Source organism: Microtus pennsylvanicus, chromosome 6, assembly GCF_037038515.1.
Source record: "Microtus pennsylvanicus isolate mMicPen1 chromosome 6, mMicPen1.hap1, whole genome shotgun sequence".
NCBI lineage: Eukaryota > Metazoa > Chordata > Mammalia > Rodentia > Cricetidae > Microtus > Microtus pennsylvanicus.
The window spans coordinates 72,582,962-72,610,706 of NC_134584.1; the positions used below are offsets into that span (position 1 = coordinate 72,582,962).

General features: G+C 42.6%; 1 protein-coding gene across 1 annotated transcript in view; it reads right to left on the reverse strand.

The window, feature by feature from the left end:
- Positions 1 to 19,677: 19,677 nt before the first annotated feature.
- The window catches only part of Ell2 (elongation factor for RNA polymerase II 2), a 68,998-nt gene continuing 60,930 nt past the window's right edge, over positions 19,678 to 27,745 (reverse strand). The window contains exons 9-12 of the mRNA XM_075976442.1: positions 25,793 to 25,859; positions 22,361 to 22,532; positions 21,341 to 21,385; positions 19,678 to 21,260 (exon numbers count right to left, since the gene is read on the reverse strand). Of these exons, the coding sequence (XP_075832557.1) occupies positions 21,144 to 21,260; positions 21,341 to 21,385; positions 22,361 to 22,532; positions 25,793 to 25,859 (401 nt within the window). The 3' untranslated portion in view covers positions 19,678 to 21,143. The remainder of the gene's footprint in view (positions 21,261 to 21,340; positions 21,386 to 22,360; positions 22,533 to 25,792; positions 25,860 to 27,745) is intronic.

Below are 27,745 nucleotides of genomic sequence, written 5' to 3' on the forward strand. Positions count from 1 at the left end.
CCAATTGCAACACAAAGTCTGAAAGTAATTGCTGGTTAATAGACACAGAATGAAATATGGTTGAAAATATTTTTTATTAGGTGTTTTCAACAAACTATATAGGAAATACATTTTTTAAACTAAGGCATTTTGTTTTTATTATAGATTATAATAAATAATGGAGGTGGTAAAAGGAGTGCATAAAAGTGCATATTAATCATGTGCTTCTAACAAAATTTCAAACTATCTATTATCTATCATCTATCTATCATCTCTAGACAAAACAGACCTAGGAATAGATTTGCATTAAACTTGCAATAAAACAACTCAGAGTCTCATTTATTTTTGACCTCCAGTTTCTTTTGGTAACTCATATCTTTGACGTATATTATTATTTTCTATAAAGGGTCAGTGATGCTTTTCTGTCGTTTCCTATCGTCTGTGTTACAAACTGACTCAGAAAACCTGGTTGCTGTGTCTATGCTTGCAGTTTTGCTCCTGGGACTCACTGAGTTGTCAATCAGCACACAGTTCTTGTTTTGCTTAAGTTTTCTTAGAGCACACCACCGAAGGCTTTGGGACCCAGACTGGATGCTGTAAGGGAGACCATGCCAAAGAGTGGCTGAGTTCACCCCGTCCTCTCGCTCGTGTCCCATTTTCTCTTCTGTGGTTTCTGGCTGGTCCTTAGGGTTCTCTGAGACTCAGCTTTTGCAACTGTTTATCCTATAGAGTTTCTATGGACATCAAACAACGTAGTGGCTATAAAAACATTGCTCAAACATAAATTATGTGTTATTATTAGGAAAGCTCCCATTTTTCTACCAAGACAAAGGAACATTGGTAGTCACTCGTTTGGTATGTTTTCTTCCTATTCTTGACATTTATTTAATATGCTTCCCCCTTCTATTCTTGTACATGGTTCTCTTAGAATTTTATAAGTTTAAATGATTCTGTTATTATTGAGTCATAACTGAGTCAGCCATTGAGAACAAGGATCAGCTGGTACTCAGGCCAGAATTGCCTCAAATCCACTAGGAACTGACTTTAAAATGTAAGTGCTTCACTGTGAAGGGCTACATGGAACCCTGAGTTGGAGCTCTAAGCACAAGATACTAGGTGGGTAACTAGGGAACTATATGTACAGCACCTACAAAGTCAGAAGCACTGAAAGCAGATGCAGAGGGCAACTTTGAACCCTCAGACCCGGTAACCTATAATCATCCTTGAAGACAAGAAGATCATCGTCTCAGCAACCTGAACAAAAGAGGCCTACCAGTGAATCAGACTTATGGTTATGCAATGGCTTGCCTTGCAGTTTGGAAAGCTTGCTGACAATAGGTGAGCACTCTCTCTCCACCCTTTCATTGAAGTTTCTTGGCCCAGGAGGGTTGAATCTCTGTCCAAGGGCCATGTCTAAACTGAATTCCTGAAGCATTATTACCTGTCTTATTTCTATTGTGATTGGCGTATTTATAAACCAGCAGTTCAAGTTCATCTGTGAAATCCAACTGGTTCTGAGACTCTCAATCTTTTGTTTTTTTCTTAAGAAATATCCAGGTTTAATGGGAGCTCTGCGCTCTCGGGTGGCCCCAAGGGGAAACCAGGAAGCCACGTGAAAATGCCCACCGGGAGGGAGGCAGGAAAAGGGACCACGCGGGTCCTCTTTCAGGAAATCACTTAAATACCCTGGGGAGTGGTCCTTACCCCACCCCCAGGGAGGGGTCAGGAGAGACTCTCAATCTTTGGTTTGAAACCATAGCCTCATTTTAAATATGATGTAGCCTTTGGCCCCCTTGCAGAATGATGATGTACGTTTAAAAGCACAAGACAAAATACACTAGATATCAAGAAACCAATTACATATATAGATATACTGGTCTACTAGTGTGTTTAATAAGTATTTTATATTCAAAATATCAAAGGAATTGTTTGATATAGTTACTTTAAGGTGTTGGTAGTAGTTGCTAGGACCTATAACTGTGGTAGTTGGAGACTGAAAGGGGTTCTAAGCTTCATTTGGTTAATAAAGGCATTTAGATCTTTTCCATCTCTAGAGTTATGGATTCTCAGATTTCTTCCCATTGTTCCCCTTCCTAGCTATAGTGGTTTCCTTGCTACCAGTCCAAAGCACACTCACACGGACAGTACTGCCTATGTCTTCTTGACATATCTACTTTCAAAACCGAGGTTTCAGGATTCGGGGTGGGCATTAATCATTCACTAATGTGTTTGCTCTGTAAGTATGAGGATCCAAGTTTAACCTCTCAAGCCCGTATAAGTCAGGCCTGGTGGTGTCACAATCTTGCAACCCCATTTTAAGGGATATGGAGATAGGTGGGCTCTTGGCACATACACACAAATCACCTTTTACAGCTTATCTTCAACGGGCAGGCTTTTATAATGATTTTAATGGCAAGAAGTGGCAAAGTTGGATTGGAATCTACAGTGAATGCTTGCTAAGATGACCAAATAGATATTCGATATAGATGGGCAACGTTTAACATGCTTTTCACAGCCATCTTGACTATAAGGGCCTCCAGGCTTTTAAAAGGGAGCTGGGATGGTTGGCACAAGAGTGGGCCAATAGCCACCTGATGGACAGGAGGTGACATCCGGGGTGGCTGGAGGGTGGGGGCAGGAAGGGTTGAGAAATGTCTGGGCTCAAGCATGAACCTAGCTTGGATAGACTTTTGCATAACTTCAGCTCCAAGTCCTTGACCTGGGCAGAGTGCGGGCTTGTTGGAAACCTACCTTACTAGCAAGGAGATATCATACGACAGAAATGCAAATTTAAAGATGCAAGAGCGGCAGCTAATACCTGCAATCCCAGAACTTGTGAGGCCGAGGCAGCTTGACTGACGTGAGTTCAAGGCCACCATGAACAACAGATTGAGTCATTGTTAAGATAAATACACAAATCTACAAGGAAAGCCTTTATTCTGAGGACTAAAATGAGGCAAAGGAGAAACTGAATTTCACATTAGGCAACTTCCATCTACAATAAAAGCAAAAGGACTCAATGACTCTCAGAAATCACATTCTTTAACCTGTTTAGTGGCAGAGTTTTAATTTTGGAATAGTTCTTAGGAGAGATTGCTATCAATAACTTGTTAGTAAATTATATTGTCATTAGCCAATTTTAATGTACAAAGATAGGTATGTATTTATATAAAATATGTATTATACATACTTTATGGTTCTTTCTGTGAGCATGTTATTAGGCCCATATAAAAAGACACTAGATAAACATCTCTCTCAGAAAGCAAATGGAAGGGCACGGAGTGGACGGCATGATTCCAGAGGGCTCCTGCTTCCTTGTTTGTCACTGAGTCCGGAACATGTTATTTCCAGATGAATATCTAAGGGAGCTACAAGGCTTTGATATACACGGAGTGAAAGCTACACAGACAGGAAGGGAACAGAAGCTTTAGAACATGTGGAAAGGAAAGCATGTCCAGAGAAAACGAATCTCTCTGGAAAGGCTTTCTTTGAACTGGAAAAGAATGTGTCGTCAACAACGGAAACCCGAGCTTTGTGAAGGGCTAACTGCTGGCTGTGGACGGTGGGTCTCATGTGTGTGCTTCACAGAAGTGCGGGTGCCTCCTGTCTCTCTTTGGAGCCTTTCTGAGGAGCAACGTGTTCTCATTTGCTCCGAGTTTGATTGCGATGGAGTCTAGTGGAAGCCTCCCAGCTCTGTTTAGTGCCATCCTGTCTATTCACACGTGACGACCTGATCCTGGACTTGCTTCTACTCCTTTCACAGAGGTTCACGATTAAAGCCCCAGTCATGGCTCTATATAGAGATACAATTTCCCATTTTGACCATGGGGAAAATGGCATCATCAAATTTTACTAGACCTCGTCTTTGTAATCTTGTCAATGGAAGTGTGAAATATTTAGGGTTTTTTGGTTTTGTTTTGTTTACTTTTTTTTTTCTCCCGTGAAGAACGTGTTCCCTGCTTTGCTTTATAGAAGTCATTTCCTTCTTGGAACAAAAGAATCACTGCACACAGTGTTCTGGGAACTGAGGGAGGATTAAGAATGACCTTTAGCTGGAGAGTGAGGCAGCACAACTCCAGAGGATTCTGACCTATTTTCTTTCCATGTGTATCATGTTGCACCTCTGTGGAGAACATGGGCAAAGCCCCATACCAGCCTCGGGCAGGTCCTTAGAACTCTCAGCAGACTGGTCTATGTAAAGTCCAGCGGAGAAGCCAGCTAAAATCTGCTGAAGGCATCCCCTATTCAGAGTGGGCTTCATCTCCTTTTGAAGGAGGGGACATAAACTCATGTGCTGACATGCCATGATAACTTTTTCTTTCATGGCTAGCACTTGGGACACAGTAGTGTCTTTTGAGCCTTCACACAAAGGCTTCCAGAGCAATGACACTTAGGTGGTCCACAATTACACAACATAATTAACACAGAAGAACACTCCTTTTTCAAGAACCGTATACATCAAATAGTTAATAAAATAACACGACAATTAAGGAATGGATCATGTTACACAAATAAAAGGGAAATGGACATTTAAAAATATCTGTTGTGAAATGGTATAAAGCAGACACACCAACCAATGGTGTAGAGTATAGGCACACCTAAGACACAGCCACCCAATGTTTGACAAAGGTGACAAAAATACAGGAAGGAAGAAACAGCCTCTTCTAGAGATGGTGTGGGCAAAGAGGGTGTCCACAGGCAAAAGGATGAAACCAGATTCATGTTTCTTACCTTGACAAATATCAATTCAAAATGGATCGAAAACCTTAATGTAAGACTTGAAATTCTAAAGTTTATCAAGGAAAACACAGCAAAATACTTGAAGATACAGGCAGAGGCAAAGCTGTTTCAATAGCACAGGAAGGGATCCCTTGGACAGACAGGAGAAGCCAAAAAGCTCTGTAGCAAAGGAAAGCATCAGCAGGAGCCTACAGAATGGGAGAAGACCCGTCCCGGCTACACTGCTGAGATGCTATTAACATTCAGCCTATTAAGAACTGTAAAAATTAGCCTCAGAAAGATAAACATCAGGTGTATTCCCTTATTCAGAGAATGCAGATTTAAATTATAGACACGTACATGTATGTATATAGAACATGGAAGTACAAAGTGGAACAAGAGATGGAGAATGAAAGGGTAACAGAATCCATGAGACAAGAAAGCAGAAGGGGGTGTTTGTGGGGAGCAGGTGGCTAAGCAAGGAGGGCATGGGAGCAGTGAATGAGAGGACAGTCTAATGACACATGTGTCTGTGTGTGCTCATGAAAATGCCACAATAAAACATTTTTTTGTATGATAATCCAAAATTAATTATAGTTAAAAATACCAGACTTCTATGAGCAGGCAGCACACAGCAATTTTGACATGCTCCATTTTCTTCATCTCTAAGTCATGTTAGCCATGGTGTGTGCTTTACCTCGTAGCCAGTTTTACTGAGGGCACATACTTAAAATGTGACCTGAGAGCCAAGTCTAGGGTTTATGTAGCCCCTAGACCTGCCCACTTGCCATTCTATAGGACAACATGTGAGAATAAATACCACTCAAGAATTCTCTGACTTCATGGCGTCACCCTTTGCGTAACTTTCTGTGGATGCCACCATCTTTGCTATCACCGTCATAACCGTGGCGACTGATCTGTCACTGACGCACTTACTGTATCTTACTGTACTTGCACATTTTTCTCCTTACTGATGTTGCCATGTGTTCTCTGAAAGTAGGCCTTAAGTCTTACTCCTTTTTTGTCTTTGGAAGCATTTTTACTCAATAAGTGTTTTGAAGTGAAGATAAATTCCCGTAAGTCATGATTTTATGAGTTGGAAAGCCTAGAAAAATATTATTATACCTAGGAGGAGGCGGCCTAGAGTATGTTTACTCATACAAAACCCATTACAGGAACTCCTCTTCCTTCTCGCCCCTACCCCATTGTCTGTTTCTTTCTCTTTTTTGAGACAGGGTCCCATGTAGCTCAGACTGGCCTCAAACTTGCTATAGAGTCAAGGATTCCCTTAAACTGCCAGTCCTCTTGTGTGTGCTTTCTGAGAGCTGGGGTTACAAGTGGGTTTCATTCCAGTCATCTGTGTCCTCTGTGTGAACCCAGGGTTTCATGAATGCTTGGCAGGGACTCTTCCAACTACATCCCCAGCACCCACAATGACTTTAAAGTGTGAAATTTTGATCAAAAGGTCCATCTACAAGAAAGCCAGGAAACTCCTAAATGCCAAGTCTGTCCAATATGGTGAACAAGTATAAAGATGCGGGAGGGCATGAGAACTATGACCTAACTGCAGACTCATCTGAGGGGTGACAAGGACCCCTTTAACACAGGGACCAAAGATGCAGTTAGGACACAGGAGGGATGCAGAGCCTCCCCTGGGACCTGGTTCTGTTGTGCACAGAAGGAAAGGATGGCCAGACAGATGGCAGGAAGTTATTGAGCAAGATATGTTTATTTTCTCTGAAAATAGACATCCTATTTAGAAGGTTAACGGGAGTATAAAAAGCAGAGGAGCAGAGAGTTTTGCAGTGGCTGAGCAGGTTCCAAGCACAAGCAAACTGAACACAAACACAGATGCAGAGCTGGTGTGTCCGTCCTGATCCTTACGGACTGACAGCCTGCCTGAGTAGCCACTCGTCTGCAGGGCCAGGGAGGGTGGGTGGCACATACTGCTAAAATTTTGTGAGCAGTAAGAGCCAAATTTGCTCCGCTGACTCATCTCCAGTATTTGATTTAGCAAGCCAGGAGAATCTCTTTCCTTCAGAACTCAGCGGATTCGCATGTACTCACACACGCCAGGAACGCCAACCTCAATGAATACAAAGTCCCCAAACACTAATGTAAAGACATTCTGTACCACAAAGGATCGTCTGGAGGCATTACCATCCCTGACTTCAAACTCTACTACAGAGCTACAGTATTGAAAACAGCTTGGTATTGGCATAAAAACAGAGAAGTCGACCAATGGAATCGAATAGAAGACCCTGACATTAACCCACAAACCTATGAACACCTGATTTTCGATAAAGGAGCTAAAAGTGTACAATGGAAAAAAGAGAGCATCTTCAACAAATTGTGCTGGCAAAACTGGATGTCAACCTGTAGAAGAATGAAAATAGATCCATATCTATCACCATGCACAAAACTCAAGTCCAAATGGATTAAAGACCTCAATATCAGTCCGAACACACTGAACCTGATAGAAGAGAAAGTGGGAAGTACTCTACAACACATGGGCACAGGAGACCACTTCTTACGTATAACCCCAGCAGCACAGACATTAAGGACCTCATTGAATAAATGGGACCTCCTGAGACTGAGAAGCTTCTGTAAAGCAAAGGACACTGTCACTAAGACACAAAGGCAACCCACCAACTGGGAGAAGATCTTCACCAACCCTGCAACTGACAAAGGTTTGATCTCCAAAATATATAAAGAACTCAAGAAACTAGACCGTAAAAGGCTAATCAACCCAATTATAAAATGGGGCATTGAGCTGAACAGAGAATTCTCAACAGAAGAACTTCAAATGGCCAAAAGACACTTAAGGTCATGCTCAACTTCCTTAGCGATCAGGGAAATGCAAATCAAGACAACTTTAAGATACCATCTTACACCGGTCAGAATGGCTAAAATCAAAAATACCAATGATAGCCTTTGTTGGAGAGGTTGTGGAGAAAGGGGTACACTCATCCATTGCTGGTGGGAATGCAAACTTGTGCAACCACTTTGGAAGGCAGTATGGCGGTTTCTCAGGAAATTCGGGATCATCTTACCCCTGGACCCAGCAATACCACTCTTGGGAATATACCCAAGAGAGGCCTTATCATACAACAAAAGTATATGCTCTACAATGTTCATAGCAGCATTGTTTGTGATAGCCAGAACCTGGAAACAACCTAGATGTCCTTCAATGGAAGAATGGATGAAGAAAGTATGGAATTTATACATATTAGAGTACTACTCAGCAATAAAAAACAAGGACTTCATGAATTTTGCATACAAATGGATGGAAATAGAAAACACTATCCTGAGTGAGGTAAGCCAGACCCAAAAAGAGGAACATGGGATGTACTCACTCATATTTGGTTTCTAGCCATAAACCAAGGACATTGAGCTTATAATTAGTGATCCTAGAGAAGCTAAATAAGGAGAACCCAAAGAAAAACATATAGGCATCCTCCTGAATATTAACCTTCAGCAGGCGATGAAAGGAGACAGAGACAGAGACCCAAAATGGAGCACAGGACTGAAATCTCAAGGTCCAAATCAGGAGCAGAAGGAGAGAGAGCACGAGCATGGAACTCAGGACCGCGAGGGATGCACCCACACACTGAGACAATGGGGATGTTCTATCGGGAACTCACCAAGGCCAGCTGGCCTGGGTCTGGAAAAGCCTGGGATAAAACCAGACTCTCTGAACATAGCGGACAATGAGGACTACTGAGAACTCAATAACAATGGCAATGGGTTTCTGATCCTACTGCACGCACTGGCTTTGTGGGAGCCTAGGCAGTTTGGATGCTCAACTTACTAGACCTGGATGGAGCTGGGGGTTCCTTGGACTTCCCACAGGACAGGGAACCCTGATTGCTTTTCGGGCTGGGGGGAGACTTAATTGGGGGAGGGGGAGGGAAATGGGAGGCGGTGGCGGGGAAGAGACAGAAATCTTTAATAAATAAATAAATTAAAAAAAAAAGACATTCTGTACCTAAAAGGGTGAAGGATAACCTCTTATTTTTTTTTAATTACATTTATTTACTGGGGAGGTGACACATGTGTACCACAAAGACAGCAGAGGGCCTTGCACTCAGGCCATCTGGTTTAGCTGTAACTAGCTGTAAGGACTGGACTACCTTGAAAGCCCAAATACACTCTTAGGAAAGAAAGATTGTTCCAGAAAACAGTTTCTTTTGCATATTTGTCTACATTCTCAAAAGAAAAAAAAAAGGTAACTCATGCCCTCTATCACTGACCAATATCCCCACCATCAGGCAATTACTTAGGTAAATGTTTTCTCCCAGACCCAGGGCCATTCACCCTGTACTGATTTTTCATCTCATCTCACCCCGAATACACTAGGAATTTAAAATCAGCTTTGAATGAAAATACTAGAACAAATCTGGATTTGTAGATATATTTTACTTAGTTTTTGACTGCTTTTCTATTAAGATGGCCTTTAAATTGTTGATGAATTAAATGAAATTAAATGAAACATGGAAAGAAATAAATGAGAAACTCAGTGAAAGAAGACAGAGAAAAGAGAAAGTAAGGTAGGAGTAGCGGAAGAGAGTGAGGACGACGAAGCCATCAGAGTCACGACAACCACGTTAGGAAAGGTCTCCTGGAAAATGTCCTCGATGGAGGGAGGTCAGACGACAGAGAACAAAGTAGCCTTTAAGCAGGGGGCTAAATAAATGAAATTAAGTAAAAAGAAGATGACAGCTGATACATACAGCCCCCTGCCAACCAGGGATAATGGTTGTCTGAAATGAGAGAGCAGGATAAGGAAACAAGGAAGAAAGCCCAAAGTAAAATCAAAACTCCACTGAAGTCAAGTGTGCTACAGCTGTGCAGATAAGAGGAAGCCAGAAGGGAGACACACACTAACACCAGTCAGCTCTGACGCACGGAAACAATACAAGGATTGGTGACTGACTTGGCGAGAGCAAGCTTCATGGAAGGGAAGAAGAACAGGTTGATCTTGTTTTCTGCTCCCCTCCCCCAACAGAAATAGTCAGCAAAGGGAGAGGAGGGCGTAACAAAACTTTGGTAAATAATGAGTTAAAATAGTCTCAGGAAAGGGGAACACAGAGTACTGGGTCATTTTAAACACAGGGCAAAACGAACACATCCAGAGTCTTGGTTAAAGAAGCAAACTCATTACTGGAACCCTAGACTATAAACACCACGCGACATGGACATGTAATGTGGTACAATCCAGAGACACAAAGCCTGTGTAGGAAGGAAATGAAACAGCCTCCATTTCTCCCTCTGGATTCAGTGTAGAGCTATAGCTCCAGAAGTTGCCAAATTCAAGAAACAATCATAATCTTGTCTTTTCTACTTCCCATGTATATTAGGTTTTTAAGAGATTTTATAAGGCAAAGTAGGGCAGAGACAGGACAAGGGGTCAGTTATTAAATGTGAAACACTTAGAATCACGGAATTCCTCTGAATATTGTTGCTGAGAATTCTAGAGTTTCACAATTAGGGCCAAATAATCTAAAACTCAGAAACGGCTATCACATTAAAACCGGCTATAACTCATTGGCATATAGGTGTTGGAAAGAATGAACCAGGTCATGAGGAAATATCAGAATAATGGGCAGGCATTGCTGGTAAGTGAAAACTTGCATTTGATATCTTATTTGAACAACAGAAAGAAAACTCATGGATGTGTTTTCTTGTCTGCTGCACTGGAGTGGGGGATTTCTGCTTTTACTATGTCCAGTATAAACTGTTTGGATTTTTGCACAGTGCATTTCCTATCCTTTTCTGTTTGTTCTAATTCTTTTCTTGTTTGAGACAGGTCTCTTGATGTAGGTCTGGGTGGCACGGGACTCACTATTAGGACTGGGCTGGCCTTGAACTCACAGAGATCCACCTGCTTAGGTCTCCCAAATGCTCAGGATTAAGGGCGTGTACTACCACATCCCACCTAACCTCTCAATTCTTAAATGTTATATTAGAGAGTCTTTTTCCTTATAAAAATTAATTTTGTTTCTTACATTTTTTTTTTTTTTTGTTTTTTGAGACAGGGTTTCTCTGTGGTTTTGGAGCCTGTCCTGGAACTAGCTCTTGTAGACCAGGCTGGTCTCGAACTCACAGAGATCCGCCTGCCTCTGCCTCCCAAGTGCTGGGATTAAAGGCGTGCGCCACCACCGCCCGGCTTGTTTCTTACAATTTTTAAAACTTTTATAGTCACATAAATTTCCTTCTACCTCTCCTCTCCTCAACCCAAGCCATACTCCTTGCTTTGAGCCAAGTTCATGGCCTTTTCTTTTATTGTTACATGTGTATGTGTACGACCTAAAACTACAACCTGCTGGGTCTGTTTACTATTGCATGTATGTATTTGGTTTCAGGGTTACCACTTAAGTGTTGGGGGTTCTCTTCTTCCCATTAGTTCCCTGTAGTTTTCTGTTTAGGGGCAGGGCCTTCCATGTCAGCATGTGTTATTGTTGAGGTCTCATAGGCAGACCTTCCAGGTCGAGACATGACCTCGAGGCGGACTTTTTAGGCCTCTGGCTTTTATAGTCTTTCCATTCACTCGTTTGGGATGTTCCTGAGTCTTGTGGGGAGCTGTTTTGGACATGGATCAACTGGGGCTGTGCATCCCAGGGTCAGTTGCTCTCTGCATCCGAGCAGCTGTGGCTTCTGTCTGCTGCAAAGAGAAGCTTTCTGATGAGGGCCCTTTAGCTGGACTTACCTGTGGATTTAAGGATACATATTTCGAATGCAGTTAGGAATTATATAAGGTTAGTGAAGTAGTGTTAGGCCCTTCTCTAAGATACATGATCTCATTAGACCTGGATGGTTGGCTAGGTTTCCATTACCACAATGATATCCCTCTGTCCCAACATCCTTACATCCTTACATCCAATTAGCGGCTCTTGGTCACCTCCAAGATATAAGTGCTACTATTGCACCTTCAGGAATATCCCCATGCTGGCTACTGTTGTGGCTCATGGGCATCACAGTGGGGAAGACTGATTCCCTCCCTCTCAGCAGATTGCACAGCACCTTCTCATATTGGGAAGGCTTGTCGCAGGGAGGAAGTTTCTGGGTCATAGCTGGTCCAGAGCATATTTTTATCAGCAGACTAAAGAAGGCAGAGGCCATGTTTTAATTTTATTCTAGAGTACTATTGTCATGGGCTGGGAGTCAGAAGAGAATCAGGTCAAACTATTTTGCTTAAGAGTTCTCTGTTGGCTCATTTTCTGACCCTATCCTGGCCGAGTTGCTGGGAGACACTCAGGACCTGTTGTCCAAACTTGAACCTTTTGCCCTGGCCTGCTTTTGCTGTCACATAGTGCTGTGACCTGATAGGCCTCTCGTGTCATTATTTGGTTTCTAGCATAAGCTTTCCCTGGGCATTCAGTTTTGATACCTGGTAGTTGTTTTCTCTTGGCACTGACATTTGGATTGCAACTTTTGGATAGCGTTTTGAAGGCAATGATTATGCTTTGTGTGTGTGCGAGCATGTGCGTGTGTGTGTGTGTCTCTCAGTGTTGCCGTAGGGCAATTGTGTCATGTTTAAATGATTTTTCCATTAACGGCGAGAGTCCTATAGACAAGACATCACATTTCTCAAAGTTGATTACTGTCATGTTTTCTTCCTCTTGGCCTGGGGTAGGCAATCAGAGGCAAGACAATGACTAGGCATATTATAGACTGCTCTATGGCATTCAGTCCACAGTTCCATACTTTCTTCAGAAATAAGAGTTCTGAAGAAAATAAGAATCCAGAAAAAATAAAGAAAACTCCAGAAATAAGAGTTCAATTCTACTATTTATTTTTTAATTAACAAAACACGTGGACATAGGGCTCCCAACCCAGCCCTAGAGAGAGGGAGGCTGAGGGCTGCTGTGGACCCAGTAGAGAATGCTTCTCTAGCTCGAGTCTGTAGCCCAGGTATTAGGTGGTAAACTAGTGGCTTTCATCTTGGGTCCCCTCTCTCTCCGTTCCTTTGATTACTCTCTTCATATGAGGACCCTTGTCTCAGTTCAGGCAAGCTGAACATGGCTACAGCTGTGGGGTCAGTCAGGAGGCAGATTCTCTGGACAGGTCAAGACTGGAGGCAGCTGCAGTTCCAGCCAATAGTTTGACTCGAACCTTTCAAGTGATGTTAAGCTAAGCTGTTTATAGAGTTCGGATGCTCGGCAACCACTTGGGATAATAGATGCTAAATACATAGCCACAGCCATGTGTTTGTAAGTACCTAGGCATTTGTGGACAACAATCACAATGACAATAGAGAGGCAATTTCAGAAATACCCCTGTAATCGTCATCATACACAGTCATCTCAAACTTTAGGTCACCACTGCACCAGACCTCATAAGACAAAGGAAATGGTACACTGACCATTCTGGAGTTTCTTTGTGATTCAACTTTCCCTTTTTCTTTTTAGAGAAAGAAAACCCAAAGAAGTACACAAACTATTCCTTTTTAAATATTATATAAAAGCTGTGCATCTTTAATCTCCTGCATAGGGTTTAGAAAAGCTAACAATGAATGCTGCCAAGTCATAAATTAGTTAAGAAAATGAAGACATCACGAATTACAGTTGTGGGGTGAGAAAGCATGCCACTTACTTGAATATGAAGGTCGGTTATGCTGGAACTGAACACACAGAGCAAACATCAAGGCAAATGAGCAGCGATGTAGAGTTGTGTTCAAAGCCGAAGGGGGTTCCACCCACAATGCTACCAATGTCAGCAGCAGTGACCATACTTGGCACCGAAGGTGGAAAACTAGCCTGGCCATGGTGAATGCATCTCACTTCCAGGCTGGGCATGATGGGGTGGGGTGGCGAGGTGGAGGTAGACATCTTAGAGGGCTACTCGCAACCCGTGGAAGAGGGATGCGCTTCCAGAAGAGGCAAGTGGTCACCCTCTGGGAGGAGACATAGCAGTGAGGAGACTGTGGCTCCGAGTGTAGGCAGGATGGTAGATTTCGCCTCTCCCCAGAAAAAGTTTACTTAAGTTTTCCCTGGGAAAACTTCATGGAGGAAGCATGCTGGTGGCCTGTGAGATGTTAGTGGGTCCTGCTTTGGGGACCGCCACCAAACCAGAGGACAAACTCTGAAAGCAGGCTGACAGGAACTGGGGTCTAGTTGAAACACTTGCCCTGTATTCTTACCTGCCACCCACTCATCCAGTAGGACATTTCTGGGCCCATTTCTTCTTTATAGATCATTCTGCCTCACACTAAAGATGGTTTAAAGCAAGAATCAACTGATGCCCCTGGAAGACTGTTGTCAAATGGTAAATAAATACTGCCATTTCCTGTCTTCTCTAACCCTTTGGCATTTTTTTTTCTTTTCTTTTTTTTTTTTTTTGGTTTTTCGAGACAGGGTTTCTCTGTGGTTTTGGAGCCTGTCCTGGAACTAGCTCTTGTAGACCAGGCTGGTCTCGAACTCACACAGATCCGCCTGCCTCTGCCTCCCAAGTGCTGGGATTAAAGGCGTGCGCCACCACCGCCCGGCGCATTTTTTTTTTCTTGCTTGGTTACTTGAATCCTATCTACCCACTAATAACAGAATCACTCAGATGACCTGGCTACTGATAGCAGAGAGAGCTGGTGATAATTTTAACTGTACAGGCATTCTCTTTTTCTATGTGGCCTAGATTTCTTGTTCTAACTCCAGAAGTGTCTACCCAGAGAAGGTAGCAGCAGAGCTGGTTGCTCTCACCCAGTGGAAGACAGGCATCACGACTCTCCCTGGGAAAGAAAGTCGCCAGCCTTCCCCTGCCCAGATCTATGTGAAGCCTCTTGGGCCAGTTGAGATTCATTGACCTATTAAAATGATATCAATTTGGAAACTTTCCTCTGCAGGAATTAGCAACACAAGGACACCTGATAAGAACCTCCAACTGAAATGTCTGGCCCTCAGGAGAGAAGGATTCACCTTTCTGGCTTTACTTCCCCAGGAATGCTGAATAAAGGCGAAGCAGCAATAGAGGAAAAAACACAACAGCCAAAGGGAAAGACCTGCCACGACTTTTGCTAACAAGAAGTGAAATGGATGGACAGTGGGTGCTAATCCTCTCTCAAGCACCTGCCCTCAGCTTCCCGCCGCTCCCTCTGCGAGGCACGCCTGTTCCTTCGTCGCTCACCAAACCTACTGTGTCACACTTGCTCCAGCTGCAGTCATTTCTCATAACTCCCATTTGCCTTATTCAGTGGTGTTTTCCTGCTTACAAACACAAAACGGAGAAGCACATAAATACTCACTGAACACAGCCTAAACTCAACAACTATGCAACAAGGCTTATCAGAGGACTTCCTGACAGTCTTTGTTGTTGTCCCAAGACAATTGACACCATCTACTTCTGTCTAATTCCGTAACAGAAGTCAGACCCTGAACCATGCAGAGGGCTTTGCAGAGGATATATCCCTACCCTTGGCTTCTGGGTCCTCTCATTGGTGTAAGGAACACAGGTGAAGAGCCAGCTAGTGCCAAACACTTCCTAAAGGTCTCCAGAGAGAGCAGAAGGCATGCTCTTCCTTACTACAGGCGAATGGAAGCCTCTTTTTTGACTGGTGACTCCTTAAGCTGGGTGAGGGACTCTGAAGGTTGACGTGTGACTTATGCTTGATGTAAGTCTATAGTAGAGTTGGGATACATCTGGGAAGTTGCTGTGTCCTCAGTGTCAGGGTCAGAGTGTTAATCTAAGGGCGATAACCTAGGTATCATCGCTCTAGTTTACACAATAGTCTAGCTATTTAAAAAGAGGCGCTAGATGTCTAGGTTCCCTGTTCCCCAAAGCCAAGGACTGTCTATGCATGGGGGTGGGGTAGGAAGGAATGGGGACTGCTGAGGCTAGCGAAAGGAGGGGCTTGGCCAGAGGTCAGAAGCCACAGGAAGGTTTGAGATGCTTAAGAACTTGACAGCATTTGGAAGACACCAAGGCCACTTTCAAAGGCATCACCCAAGACCTCTCTTGCCCTATGGACCCCATCTGCCCTCTTCCTTTCACCCCGCTGCAAGCTGGATGGTAAGAGGAAAGAGGATGCAAGAATTGTGTAGCTGTTAGCCTACAGCTAGCTGAAACTGGAAGAGAGGGGAGGCTCTAATTGTAAACACAGTGTAGAGTTTTGGCTATTATACAAGACTGTACTGACGGCACTGAAATGAGACCCATACTACAAGAGTCTGGGTAGCTGCTCTGGAGAAATTAGGGAACCCACCAAGGGTGAGAACAGGTAACGCTGCTTTAGATGGCAATATTCAGTCATTTCACTTCAATGCTAATCTATCCCAAATCGTGATATCCTAAATTGTCAGAAAGCCCAAAGTTGAGACAAATTGCCATGGGTCACATGTTGGCAATTTGAGAATTAAGATTCGTAGCAGGGTGCAGGCCTACAAAGCATTTCAACTGCTACCCAAACTTTTGGGGTGTCACTTTGCAGTCTTTGTTCTGAGCTGGTGGCCTTCTTACTATCTGTAAGTCTTCATCCTTCGTCAAAGACAAATACGTAATGCTGAGATATGCATATGAACAGAACAGAGGAGTAAGGTTGTTCATTCAGACAAGAGAGGGAGGAACAGGCAAAGGCAGTATTGGGCTCCCGCAGGAATAGAGGCTTGTCCATAGCCATCTCTGAAATGAACTCAGTGGGGTTGTACATACAAATAAAAGATGGAAAGGAATAATTCTCAAATACTTAACAAAACACATAGAGAAAATTTACTAGGTTCCAGGTGTCCCTCTACATATGTATTATCATAACAACCACTGAACTACCTGTCCCGTTCACAGGAAGAGCAGAGGGTCTTCTTCACTTGATCACAATCTGTAGCTTCTGAGTGGCAGAGCCCGGATTCTAAGCCACCCGTTTAACTTAACTACATGCTCTGCACCACATCAGCTGATGCCTGTGCTTATCTGCTTCTTATACCACCTCCGGTCTGTGTGCTGGTTTCCAGCAGCGGCCGCACCCCTACCCTCCTGGCTGCTCCCCTACCCTCCGGTTTGTGTGTCGGTTTCCAGTGGCGGCTGCTCCTCTACCCTCTCATCTGTGTCGGTTTCTAGCTGCGCTGCTCCCCTACCTGGGCCTCATGTTGTTTGGCCATGTGCTGTCACTGAACTCCAATTAGTTAGAAAATGAGGGAAGTTTTGGTGACTGTGAGTACCATGCTCCTCCATCTTCACCCTTACAGAAGCACCACAGTCCTTCTGTTATCCTCAGTGTCTACCACTTGGAGGGCCGAGCAAGTGACAAATGGAAAAGAAATGTCAATCAAAATGCATGCTGAATTTAAAGAAACCTCTCTATAGCTGCTGTGACTATGTTGGAGAATTGGTGTACCATTTTTAGACTGCTATCTTCTACCACATCCTTGAGAAACAGGAGAACGCTATTGAGAGAAACTATTGGGCCAGCTAGATAGCTCAGCAGGTCAAGGTGCTAGTTGCCAAGCCTGATGACCTAAGTTCAATGTCTGGGACCCACATAACGAAGGGAGAGAAATGATTCTTTAAAATTGTCTTTTGACTACTACATGTGTAGCTGTGGGTACATACACATGTGTATATGCATATACATAGACATAAATATGTAAAAGGCTAATTTAAAAATTCAGAAAATGAAATCAGAACCTATATGCAAGATGCAAGTTGTGGCCAATGAAAAAAGAGCTCAAAACATTTCATTTCAGATTCCAAAGGAAACTGGAGGTATGAATGCAGAAATTGGAAAGAGATTCCCCCTTTGAAAATATTCAGTTAATCACAGCAAAAGGGAAGTGCCACTGTGACCAATGGCTACATCCCAGCTCTGAGAAGGCAGCAGTGGGGCACAGCCACCTGGATGATCCAGTGGACCCTTGGCAGTAATTCACATCCTTTCCACTTCAATGGTAAATATGACCTCAGTCAAGAGTCTGCCTTGCTCGTTTTTCTAGAATAGCATTAATGAGCATTTCTATGCCAGGCCCTAAGCCAGGGGCTGCGGATACTAGAATGATCAGGACAGTCTCCATTCTGTTTTAAACTAATTCTTATAAAACTAGTATCCAGTCATAATTGTGACAAGCGTCATGAAGGACAGACACGGAATCAAGCAAGACTTATCAATATGGAAAGTCAAGTGGAACATCAGGATGAGGACTCAGCAGAGCGAGGAAATGGAGCATAGAGCTAGCGGTGCAATATTTGTTTAACATGGGAGTGAGAGTGGAGAGGCCGAGCAGGGCAACCATGCAACCCAACCATTAGCTGTAAACCCACTGAGGAAATCATCAAAAGTGAAGGACAAGCAACAAGTCCTAGGCTGGCTAATACAAACCCGCCAGCTAATCATGTGGGCTCATCTTCAAGAAGCTCTTTCCTGTACTTCATAGACCTAGACAGGGAGTACTTACTGTCCATTTGCACGTTCCCATGTTGTACTAATAGTCTAATTAATCATAGTAGGGAAAACCAGCCTGGTGGGTCAGATGAATCAGGCAGGAAGAAGCTGACCAAGACCGGTCTCAGATGGTAGAGAATTAGGCACTCATGAAACGTCAGGGGCCCCTGCGGCCACTGCTGTCCTCCCAGTGCAGCCTCGGAAGAACAGAAGCAAAAGGGCAGTACAGATAGGCCAAGCCCCTACAGAAGGGCAGTACAGATAGGCCTAGCCCCTACAAAAGGGCAGTACAGATAGGCCTAGCCCCTACAAAAGGGCAGTACAGATAGGCCAAGCCCCTACAAAAGGGCAGTACAGATAGGCCTAGCCCCTACAAAAGGGCAGTACAGATAGGCCTAGCCCCTATAAAAGGGCAGTACAGATAGGCCTAGCCCCTACAAAAGGGCAGTACAGATAGGCTTAGCCCCTACAAAAGGGCAGTACAGATAGGCCTAGCCCCTACAAAAGGGCAGTACAGATAGGCCTAGCCCCACAAACTCAGACTTCTGAGCTCCACTCTTCAAGCCTATTCCTGCCTTTTCCTCTTTGCAGCCAGTTAAAATGGATTTACTCTTGTCTGGAAAGCAATGTTTCCACAAACATCTATATTTTCTAATTTTGGTGGCTTTGGCTACTTTTCACTGAATTTTCCTAAGTTTTATGTAATGAAACGTCCACCATAGTTTTACTTTAGGGCTGAGGACAAGAGGTAAATGTTTAAGACAAACACAAAGCTAGATGTCTGATGGTGATGCTGACCCTCGTTTATTTTTGAGGATCCCTGCAGACTTGACCAGCATCGCTGTTGACACAATAGTTGCAGGTTTTTAATGCCAGTGCTCAACCGAGGCCTTTCCTTTCTTCTGCATTCTCTTTTTCAGAAAACGTTTAGAAGCTACAGATTCAGCTGGGTAGTTTTATGCCGAATCCAAACTGGGTATTTGCTAATTTCAGATCTCAATATTAAGGGACTTAAGACTCAGACTTCACCCAAGTAATTCTCATACATCAGGTTGCAAATGTCCCTGCAGGAACTGTGTAAAAATGCAGATACCTGGGCCCTACCAAGAGACTCTAGTGTGGGTAATGCAAGCCATTTAAGAAGCCCACTTTTGAGAAACATTGTTCATAGCAAAACCCAGCAGCAATCTTTGATTAAAAGGCCACCATTTCACTAGAGTATTCCACTGGACTCTGTATGTCCCCCAAGAGAGACTGACTCTACTGGGTAATGGGAGGCCCCAGTTTAGCACAGCTAAGCTTCTTCCTTTTAACTCAAAAGTCTGAGATAAATTTCCATTTAATAATGATTGTACCAATATTGAGGTAAAAGAGCACCAGGGATCTCAAAGGAATTCTCTAGACGGACCATGCTACACAGAAACGGAATTTGTGCAGTGGCATCTGAGTTGCAGACTGAAAGGTGGTCTCAGTGGTTACAAGGCCTCTGCACTTCTAGTACATTGGCCGGTCTTTCCAGTTAATGTTTCAGAAAAACTCCAGAGGAGAAAGTTCATCAACAGATTCTGCCACATGACCTTAGTACTAACATTTTTAGTTTACAGTGATACACAACAAAGTTACTTTTTTTTTTCGGATGCTGGAGACAAACATCTTTATTAAAGATACTACCAAAATTTTGGCAAACATTTCAAAACAGATTTGTAAACATAATGCTTCCCTTTTCAACCGGCAGCACTTTGAAAAGACGATACAAGACAACACAACCTGAATCAACATTAGTTCAAACTCCTTATATTTTGACCACATAACTTACGTTCCCACATGATAAGACAAGAGATAGTTTAAATCAACGTTAACAGATAAACTCCATGAAATGAAAGTTTGTGCTGTCTGATGAATCACAGTATGTTATGGTTAAATATTCTACTATTTTTTATATTCCTGGTATCCAGGATGAAAAAAATCTTTAAATATACATCTGATGTAGGTAATAGCTTCTTTGCATATCTCTTTCCAAAAATACTTTATAGCAGTATATAAATAGGTTACCTACACATTTAATTTTATCATTTTGCCCCAAAACTATAGATCTGTTTCATTTTTAACATATAAATTTTTTGCCCAACATTAATAAAGCTGACAAACTGTTGAAATGGAAATGCTTTTTTTCTTCCACAATAGAAGTAGCAATTTGACAGAAACAAACAAACAAACAAACACCAACAACCTACGGTAACACTCACCAGTTGTTTAACCTGAGCGCCTGGCCTACTGAGTATCAGCTCTTTACCTTCATGCAGCTCACATCCACATCAGTTCTGCAGACATACAAGCTGAACACACATGGTAGGCCACAGTGTACTTCCCATGGCTGTTAGCGCAGGGAAGCAGTGTAGCTACTGATTAACCACACAAGGTACACACGAGCAAACACCTTAAGGCAGCCATTGCAATGGGGGGTTTAATTTGCAGGGCAGATTTAACACTCTTGAGCCAGTCAGCCCGCATGTATGTATGCATGTACGTGCATAGAAAACTACACACACATTCACACAACTTTCTATTTTTCAACCCTCCAAAACAATGTTTTGATTTTTTTTTTAAATTTTGTGCAAATGTCTAAATATCCTACCATTTAAGGCAAAGAGTTTGCATTAGGAAAGGTCAGAAAATAGGCTTGTGAAAAGCATTTCACCTTGCACATTACTGTTTTGTTTTAAACATAAGCAACTCAAGTGTGGACACTGCATCCCTGATACCTAAAAAAAAAAAAAATCATCTCTAATGACAAACACAAGTTTTCAAGGAAAAATTGATTTGAAGTATAGACACTGGATCCCCAATATTTAGAACATTGCTTCTATTAACAAACAAGTTTTGGGGTGGGAGGAGAACGAGAAAAAGAAAGCAGCTTCACAATTCAGGGAAGCAAAGTAGAGTGAAGAGAAAAAAAAGGAACTCAAGTTCACTAACACTGAAGCTTCCACAAGCAAGTCTCATCCTTTAGAATCTAGAGCAACTCATCTGGAATTTTAAATAAATAAGTTTAAGTTTATTCACATCTTCTGGTTCAAGCAGAGTTCTAGTGCCATGACTCTGCTTGCTGTTGGTCAAATTCACCTATTAGTCTTTTGATGTGAGCCAGCTTGTTATGAAGATACTCGCATCTGTATTTTTCTTCATGGTAATTGGGACTGGACTGCAGACAAAGGAAACAATAAGGAATTAGGTCACAGAATTTACAGTGCTTCGCAGGCCAGATGGCACAGTGGTACCCACCTGCTTGATCTTCTGATATTCTTGTAAGACTTCTTCATGAACATTCTGCAAAATTAAAAATTAGAAATGAGAACATAAGGCCTCGGATGGGGGGTGGGGCAGCACAGTATCTAACAGGCATCTGGCAAGGTGTGGGCAATACTGATGAAGAGATGTAGCTTGGGACATTTTCACGTTAGGCAATTTGGCAGCAGTTATCAAAATAGCAAATGCAAAATTGACTCAGCAATTCTATAAGTTCTGCACGTCTACTTACCTAAGTGTATGATACAGACAGATATAAGATTAGCAGCTCTGTCCAGCAAAAGACATTTCACACTACGGGAATGCCTCCCAGGCAGTACAAAGGATACCAGGGATGACAGGGGAAAAAAAAGCAACCAAAAACCAAAAAACCAAACACATAAGTGCTTTCTGAGCTGATTTAAAAATTCCCTATGAAGCATTACACTAGTGAAAAAAATCAAAGTATAAAATAATATGGGTAGTTTGATACTATCCTTAAAAACAAGACACAGAAAAAAAAAATGCCGGGCAGTGGTGGCGCACGCCTTTAATCCCAGCACTCGGGAGGCAGAGGCAGGAGGATCTCTGTGAGTTCGAGACCAGCCTGGTCTACAGAGCTAGTTCCAGGACAGGCTCCAAAACCACAGAGAAACCCTGTCTCGAAAAAGCAAAAAAAAAAAAAAAAAAAAAAAGACACAGTACTATATTTTAATTATTTAGTAACTTTTAAGATTTCTTCTAAATTTAATGAGACCAGGAAACACAATAATGGTTTAAGTTACTAGAATGTAACACACTGGTGTCTCATCCTATGTAGCTGTGGTTGTATGTTTTACAATACAGCATATATATATATTGGACACTCCCCCCCCCCCACTGTGCTTCCTTATTTAAGAACTATTTCAGTACATTTGTTTCCTAAAGCAGGACTGAGGCTGGTCTGCTAGGCAGCTTGCTCTAAAGCTAAGGCGATGGCCGGCAGGGAAGGTGAGAGTAGACAACCAGCCTATCTACCTGGTACTCTTTTGAACCCGGAGAAAGGCGTTTTCGTTGTGCATCCAGTTTAATGAATCTTCTGGCTACCGTCTCCATCCTGGCATGCAGAGCTCTATACTCATCATACTCAGCATTGAAGTCATCTTTGTAATTCTGGCGCTGCTCATAGGAGACAATAGCAATATATTTTCTAATAATAAAAGAGAGAGAAACAGAATAAATGGAGAGAAAGAATAAACCTGGGATGTCATCTTCTTGCATGTGTCTCCAGTAACTGAATGTCACTCTGTCTCTGGTTTGTTGCAAGGTCATTCAGAGAGCCTCAAGAGCGTCCATGGAGAACAACTGTGGCAATGGAATTGAAAGGGAAGCACACAACATGAAATGTGTTCTTCTAGGGTCAGTCCCCAACAATTTACTCCACACAGTGGAGGAGACCAAGCCATCTGCTCGCAGTCATCTCAGGACAGAGGTGCTTAATGGGTACCATGACAACAGAATGCCACATAGCCACTGAGCACTCAAGCCATAGCTGGACCAGGACCCCTTGCTTTGTGATAGAAGGTGCCTTTTAGACCCACGAAAAGCAGACATTTTCAACAAGGGGCTTCTGATTTGCTCTCTCCATTCCTTTCTTGACGTTTCTAACTAGACAGATTAAAAAAATTTTTTTTTGACAGAGTGAGGCTCTCCAGTTTTATACCTCCCTCCTACTTAAAGATAAAGAAGGATTTAATATGTGTACATGTAGTTGCCTGCATGAATGTACCACATGTGTGCCTGATGTCCATCCCATGGAATCTAGAATAGGGCATTGGCTCTTCAACAGGACTCAGACGGATGTAAACCACTTAACTTACGTGAATGCTGGGAACTGAGCCCTCGTCTTCTTGAAGGGCAGTACATGCTCTTCACCACAGCGTCATGTCTATAGACCTCCCTTTGGGGATACCCAGGCTGGCCTCCATTTTACCCTGTAGCTGAGGCTGGCCTTGAAATCCCCATCATTCTACCTCTACTTTTTAAGTGCTAAGATTACAGGTGTGCGCTGCCACACACAGAGGGTTCTTCCAGCACTTTCCAACACTAAGAAGGCCAGCGCCGTGCTGCTTAGTCTGATTTACTGTCTTAATCGATGCCACAAATTTGTGACTGGTCTTAGAATCTAATCAGTGAAGGCCATCTTCACAATACGCCAGGTGATTCGGCAGTACATCAGTTACAAGATCATTTTAACAGTAGAACAGGCAGTATCATTAGTTCCCAGTCAGCCTTCTGTTCTGCCCTCTGTTTTCCTGCCATGGAAGCCTCAATTTCTTTGATTATTTTGGGTCAAAATTGAGATGAGGCAGCTGGTGGGAGCTGCAGGATGCATGCTGAGGCACACACTTGGGCCTTATGGTGGCAACATCTTAGAACTGGGGCCTCTTCCAGACGGTTTTATATAACCCTACCAGTTTTATTTAAGTTGCTGTGTCACAGATGCCTTTCCTGGGAAAGTGGGAAAAGTGACGCAGTGTGCAAACCGAGCGTCCTCATTAATATTTTTATTTCTGCTGAGTTAATACAGTGTGGAGGTTGGGTCTTTCTAAGTGTAACTGAGGCAGTGGCAGTGTTGATGACCTAAGCTGCCCTGCTGGTCTGAGCTGCCAGCCACACTGGAGCATCTCACAGCGCCAGAGGAAACCCCGAGGGCGAGTGAGGTTCCTGGGAACAAGCATGCCGAAGACCAAGCCAATCTTGAAACTCAGGTTTAAGTCATCATTTATTTCACTTTCTGAAAATCTGACCTTTACTATTTTATTTAATAACCTAGTTAAGGAAAACTACCAACTAGGCCAATAATTGTCATGCTCTTTGATACTGGCATTTTAGCAGTCAATATTTTTTAACAAATTCTTATGATTTTACAGTTGGTTTTTAATGTGGTGAAAGAGTAAAAATGTATAAATATGGGATAACTTACAACCACATAAGCAACAAGAGCACTCTTAGGATATAAATTAGTAATACTGTAGTTACAAGTGAATTATTCAAACACCAATCATAATAGGTTTTACTGAGTCTCCTTTTGGTTTTCTTATGAGGTAACTTAAGTTCTGTGTTTTAGAAGTGTTCTTGTTACTTTTAGAAAATAGCTGTACTGGATGGTATAAAAGTTAAATTTTTAGTTTGGGTAAAATACATTGCTTTTATTTAAGCAAATAAAGCACATGACAAGAGAAGGGATTTGCGGAAGCAGAGGAGCAACACTTTCTGCTGAAAGACTACATTAATACATTAAGACTAACCTAAACATTTCATAAATACAGTTATGCTGGCAAACACAGCAAAAGCTTTGAGTTCATGGTAGAAGTTTTAGGATACGCTATTAATAAAAGGATTTAAAATCTATCAGAGAAGAATGCTGTGTGACTCCAGGGCTCAGCTTTCAGAAATCTAAGGAGAAACAGGGGGGTGAAAGGGTGAAAGCCGTCAGCAGTGGGTCTGTGGGACTGTCATGGAAGACTGGCTTCCTGGAGGATGCTTACTCTACCGCAGACGGCAGAGGACTTAGGAAGGCTGTTCAGGTTCCTGTGAGCTGAGGGTGATGATTAGCACCATGCTTTCCCATCCTCCAGCAAGTGCAGCTTTCACACTGGTGTTAGGCTGAAGTGACAGCTTTGAAAATCTAAAATATTCTCTTCTGTGCAAGAAGCAAGGTAAAAGTATCGCCTAACTTTGCCCTTATGAGATGGCGTTAACAGAAAAGCTTAGATTATATCTTCATGTTCCATGTTGTACCTATTTTGCAAATTTGTTTCATTTTGAAAGCTATCTGATATCAGAGCTTTTGATTTTCCATGCCCCACCTTTCCAGGCACTTGCAATTTAATAATTTTCTTCTTACAGAAGCCTTTGATTGTATGAAAAAGCTAGAATTATAAGTCCAAGTTATAATTTCTGTGATAAGCAGTTACAAGCAACATTCCTAGCTCAGCATTTAGCAACTTGTTGTCACAAGAAAAACATACCTAGTACTAAAATGAAATAACTTTACTATTCTTCTCTCCTAAAATTGAGAAAAGACCTTTATTTACATAGAAATGAAATTATGCCTGCTCTGTACTGTTCAGCATGGAGGTTCAGGCACTCTGCAGCACTGTGGGCCCCTCTAGGGGTTATGCACTGATGGACTATCAGCTTTGCAGGCTGTGATGCTCAGTCTGGCCCTGGAACAAAGACAAGCCTTTCTATTCTTAAAAACCAACTCTGCTCTGAGCAGGGAAGGCACAAGCTGCCCCTTAAGACAGTGGTGGACTGTGGACAGCAGGCTTAAGGGCGGCGCTTCAATTGCAGAAGATTCTATTTCTGGAATTTCTTACTTTTTTGATTTGCAAATTATGGGAAAAGAATTTGCAAACTTTCTAAAATTAAACAGCTTACTCCATTGGCAGACAGAAAACTTACATCAAATAATCTGGGAGTTCAATTGTTGAAGAAGGCTCCATGGAGGCAGTGCAACCTTCTTTAACTCCTATGAAGGGGGAAAAAAATCAGTGTTCATCAACCAGTATGGTTATCAAATGCCTCTAACTTTAAAATAGATTAGAAACATCTGGACAACTTTTCCTCAAATTCTTTCCTTCCACCTCAGTAAGCAACAGCAAGCAAGGGATACAATCGAACACAAACAATGGAGCCTGTGACCAGTGCCAGGAGAGCTGACGCCAGGCGTTTACAGCACCCTGGCTACTGCAGAGTCTGCACAGTAAAGGAATTCCATCTTAACCCAGGGTCGAGCTTCTATGCTTTCATCAGCAGTGTGGCATCTGCCTAGCAATTCCAAGACTGTGGTGGCAGATGCAGCCAGACAATGGAAGGTAACATTTTACACCAGCATCTACTTTTCACGAGATCCAAACAAGGCAGGAGAAATAATAAAGTCTACAGTAGCCGCCTGTTTGGATCACTGTATTTTTACTGCCACCCTTTTGGAGCCAGGCAGTGGGGCTGCATAGGAAGTTTTTCCATCAGTTCATAACAAGGTGTTAATGAATGTGGATGAACACTCCTCTCACCTTTGGTTCTTACAGTACTAGATAGAGGTCAGGGAAAACAACAAAAAATGTTGTAGTTATTCCTGACCATGCTGTTAAAAGGTCAAATTCCTAGGACTCCATTGTTTAACATACAGCTTCCAGGGGCATTGTTTAAACATTTCATTAAGGTATTTTTTTTAAAAAGCACACTTAATAACTGAAACTTTAATTTGCTGGCAAAGCATATACTCACTATAAAACACATGTGAATATCTGAATTTTTAAATCGTTTGAAACATAGACTCAGTGGGCTCATTGTTCACTTATATAACTTTGACTCAGGCATGGCCACACAAGAGCCTGAGTCTTCAAGGAAGAGCATCAGGGAGAGAGTCCTTCTTCCTTGCCATAGATGGCGGATACAGAGGATGATAGGTCTGGATCCACTTGGGATGATCACACTTGGTTCTGAAGTTTTTCTACATACCACAAATGAAGGACGTAAAGACATTAGGCCTGTTTTCCCAAGTCTCTAGCCCCGAAAACACAGTTTCTGTGGTAGTCTCAGCATACTGGAATCCAGTCCTCTTGGTACTAGGGTGACTCAGAACCACCCCTAAGGGTGGGAGTGTGGAAGAGAGAGTACCTAGGAATCTCGTTTATTAAATCCAAACATGAAATTTTACTTCATGGTCCTATCCTGACTTGACAAACTCAAGTACAAGAAGTAGTCTAAGTGGGGGGAAATAACTCACACTTGGGCCATTATCCACTATTATGCTGTTCTACACACTTCAAGAGATGGGCTTTGCCATGACACACCCAACGCAGGTCAACTGCGTCTTACTCTTAAGCCCTCCTCTGCAAACTTCGCTAAGAGAAAATAATGAAAACTTCCATTTGGTAGAAATGGTCAGTTAAACCCCAGGATTTCAAGCCTTCGGTGTTACGAGAAAGAGAGGGAGTAACTAGAAATGTCAGTTTCCTAACAAAACACCCTGGTCTCTATCAGCTAGGAACCTTGTGAAGCAAATGATGACGATGTGGGCTTGGCTGCTTTACAAAGAATTTGACAGTCTTTCCATGCTAATATTAACTACAGCAGGAGCACCTCTGGCTTCTCAAAAAAAAAAAAAAAAAAAAAAGGAAAGGAAAGGGGCATCGCTGTTGCCTATTGTGTATCTGTTTCAATCAGTTCAAGAATGGGATGTACCTGCTACACTGAGGTTGTACAATATGACAGAGAAGGACAACGCACCAAAGGGGGATCTTTGGAGAATGGCAGTCACTTTAAAATGCCATTATAAATCCACATAAAGAATTCATGTTTAATACTTGCTAAAAAGACTGAAGTGACAGCTACAAGGTGGAAGAAAACCAG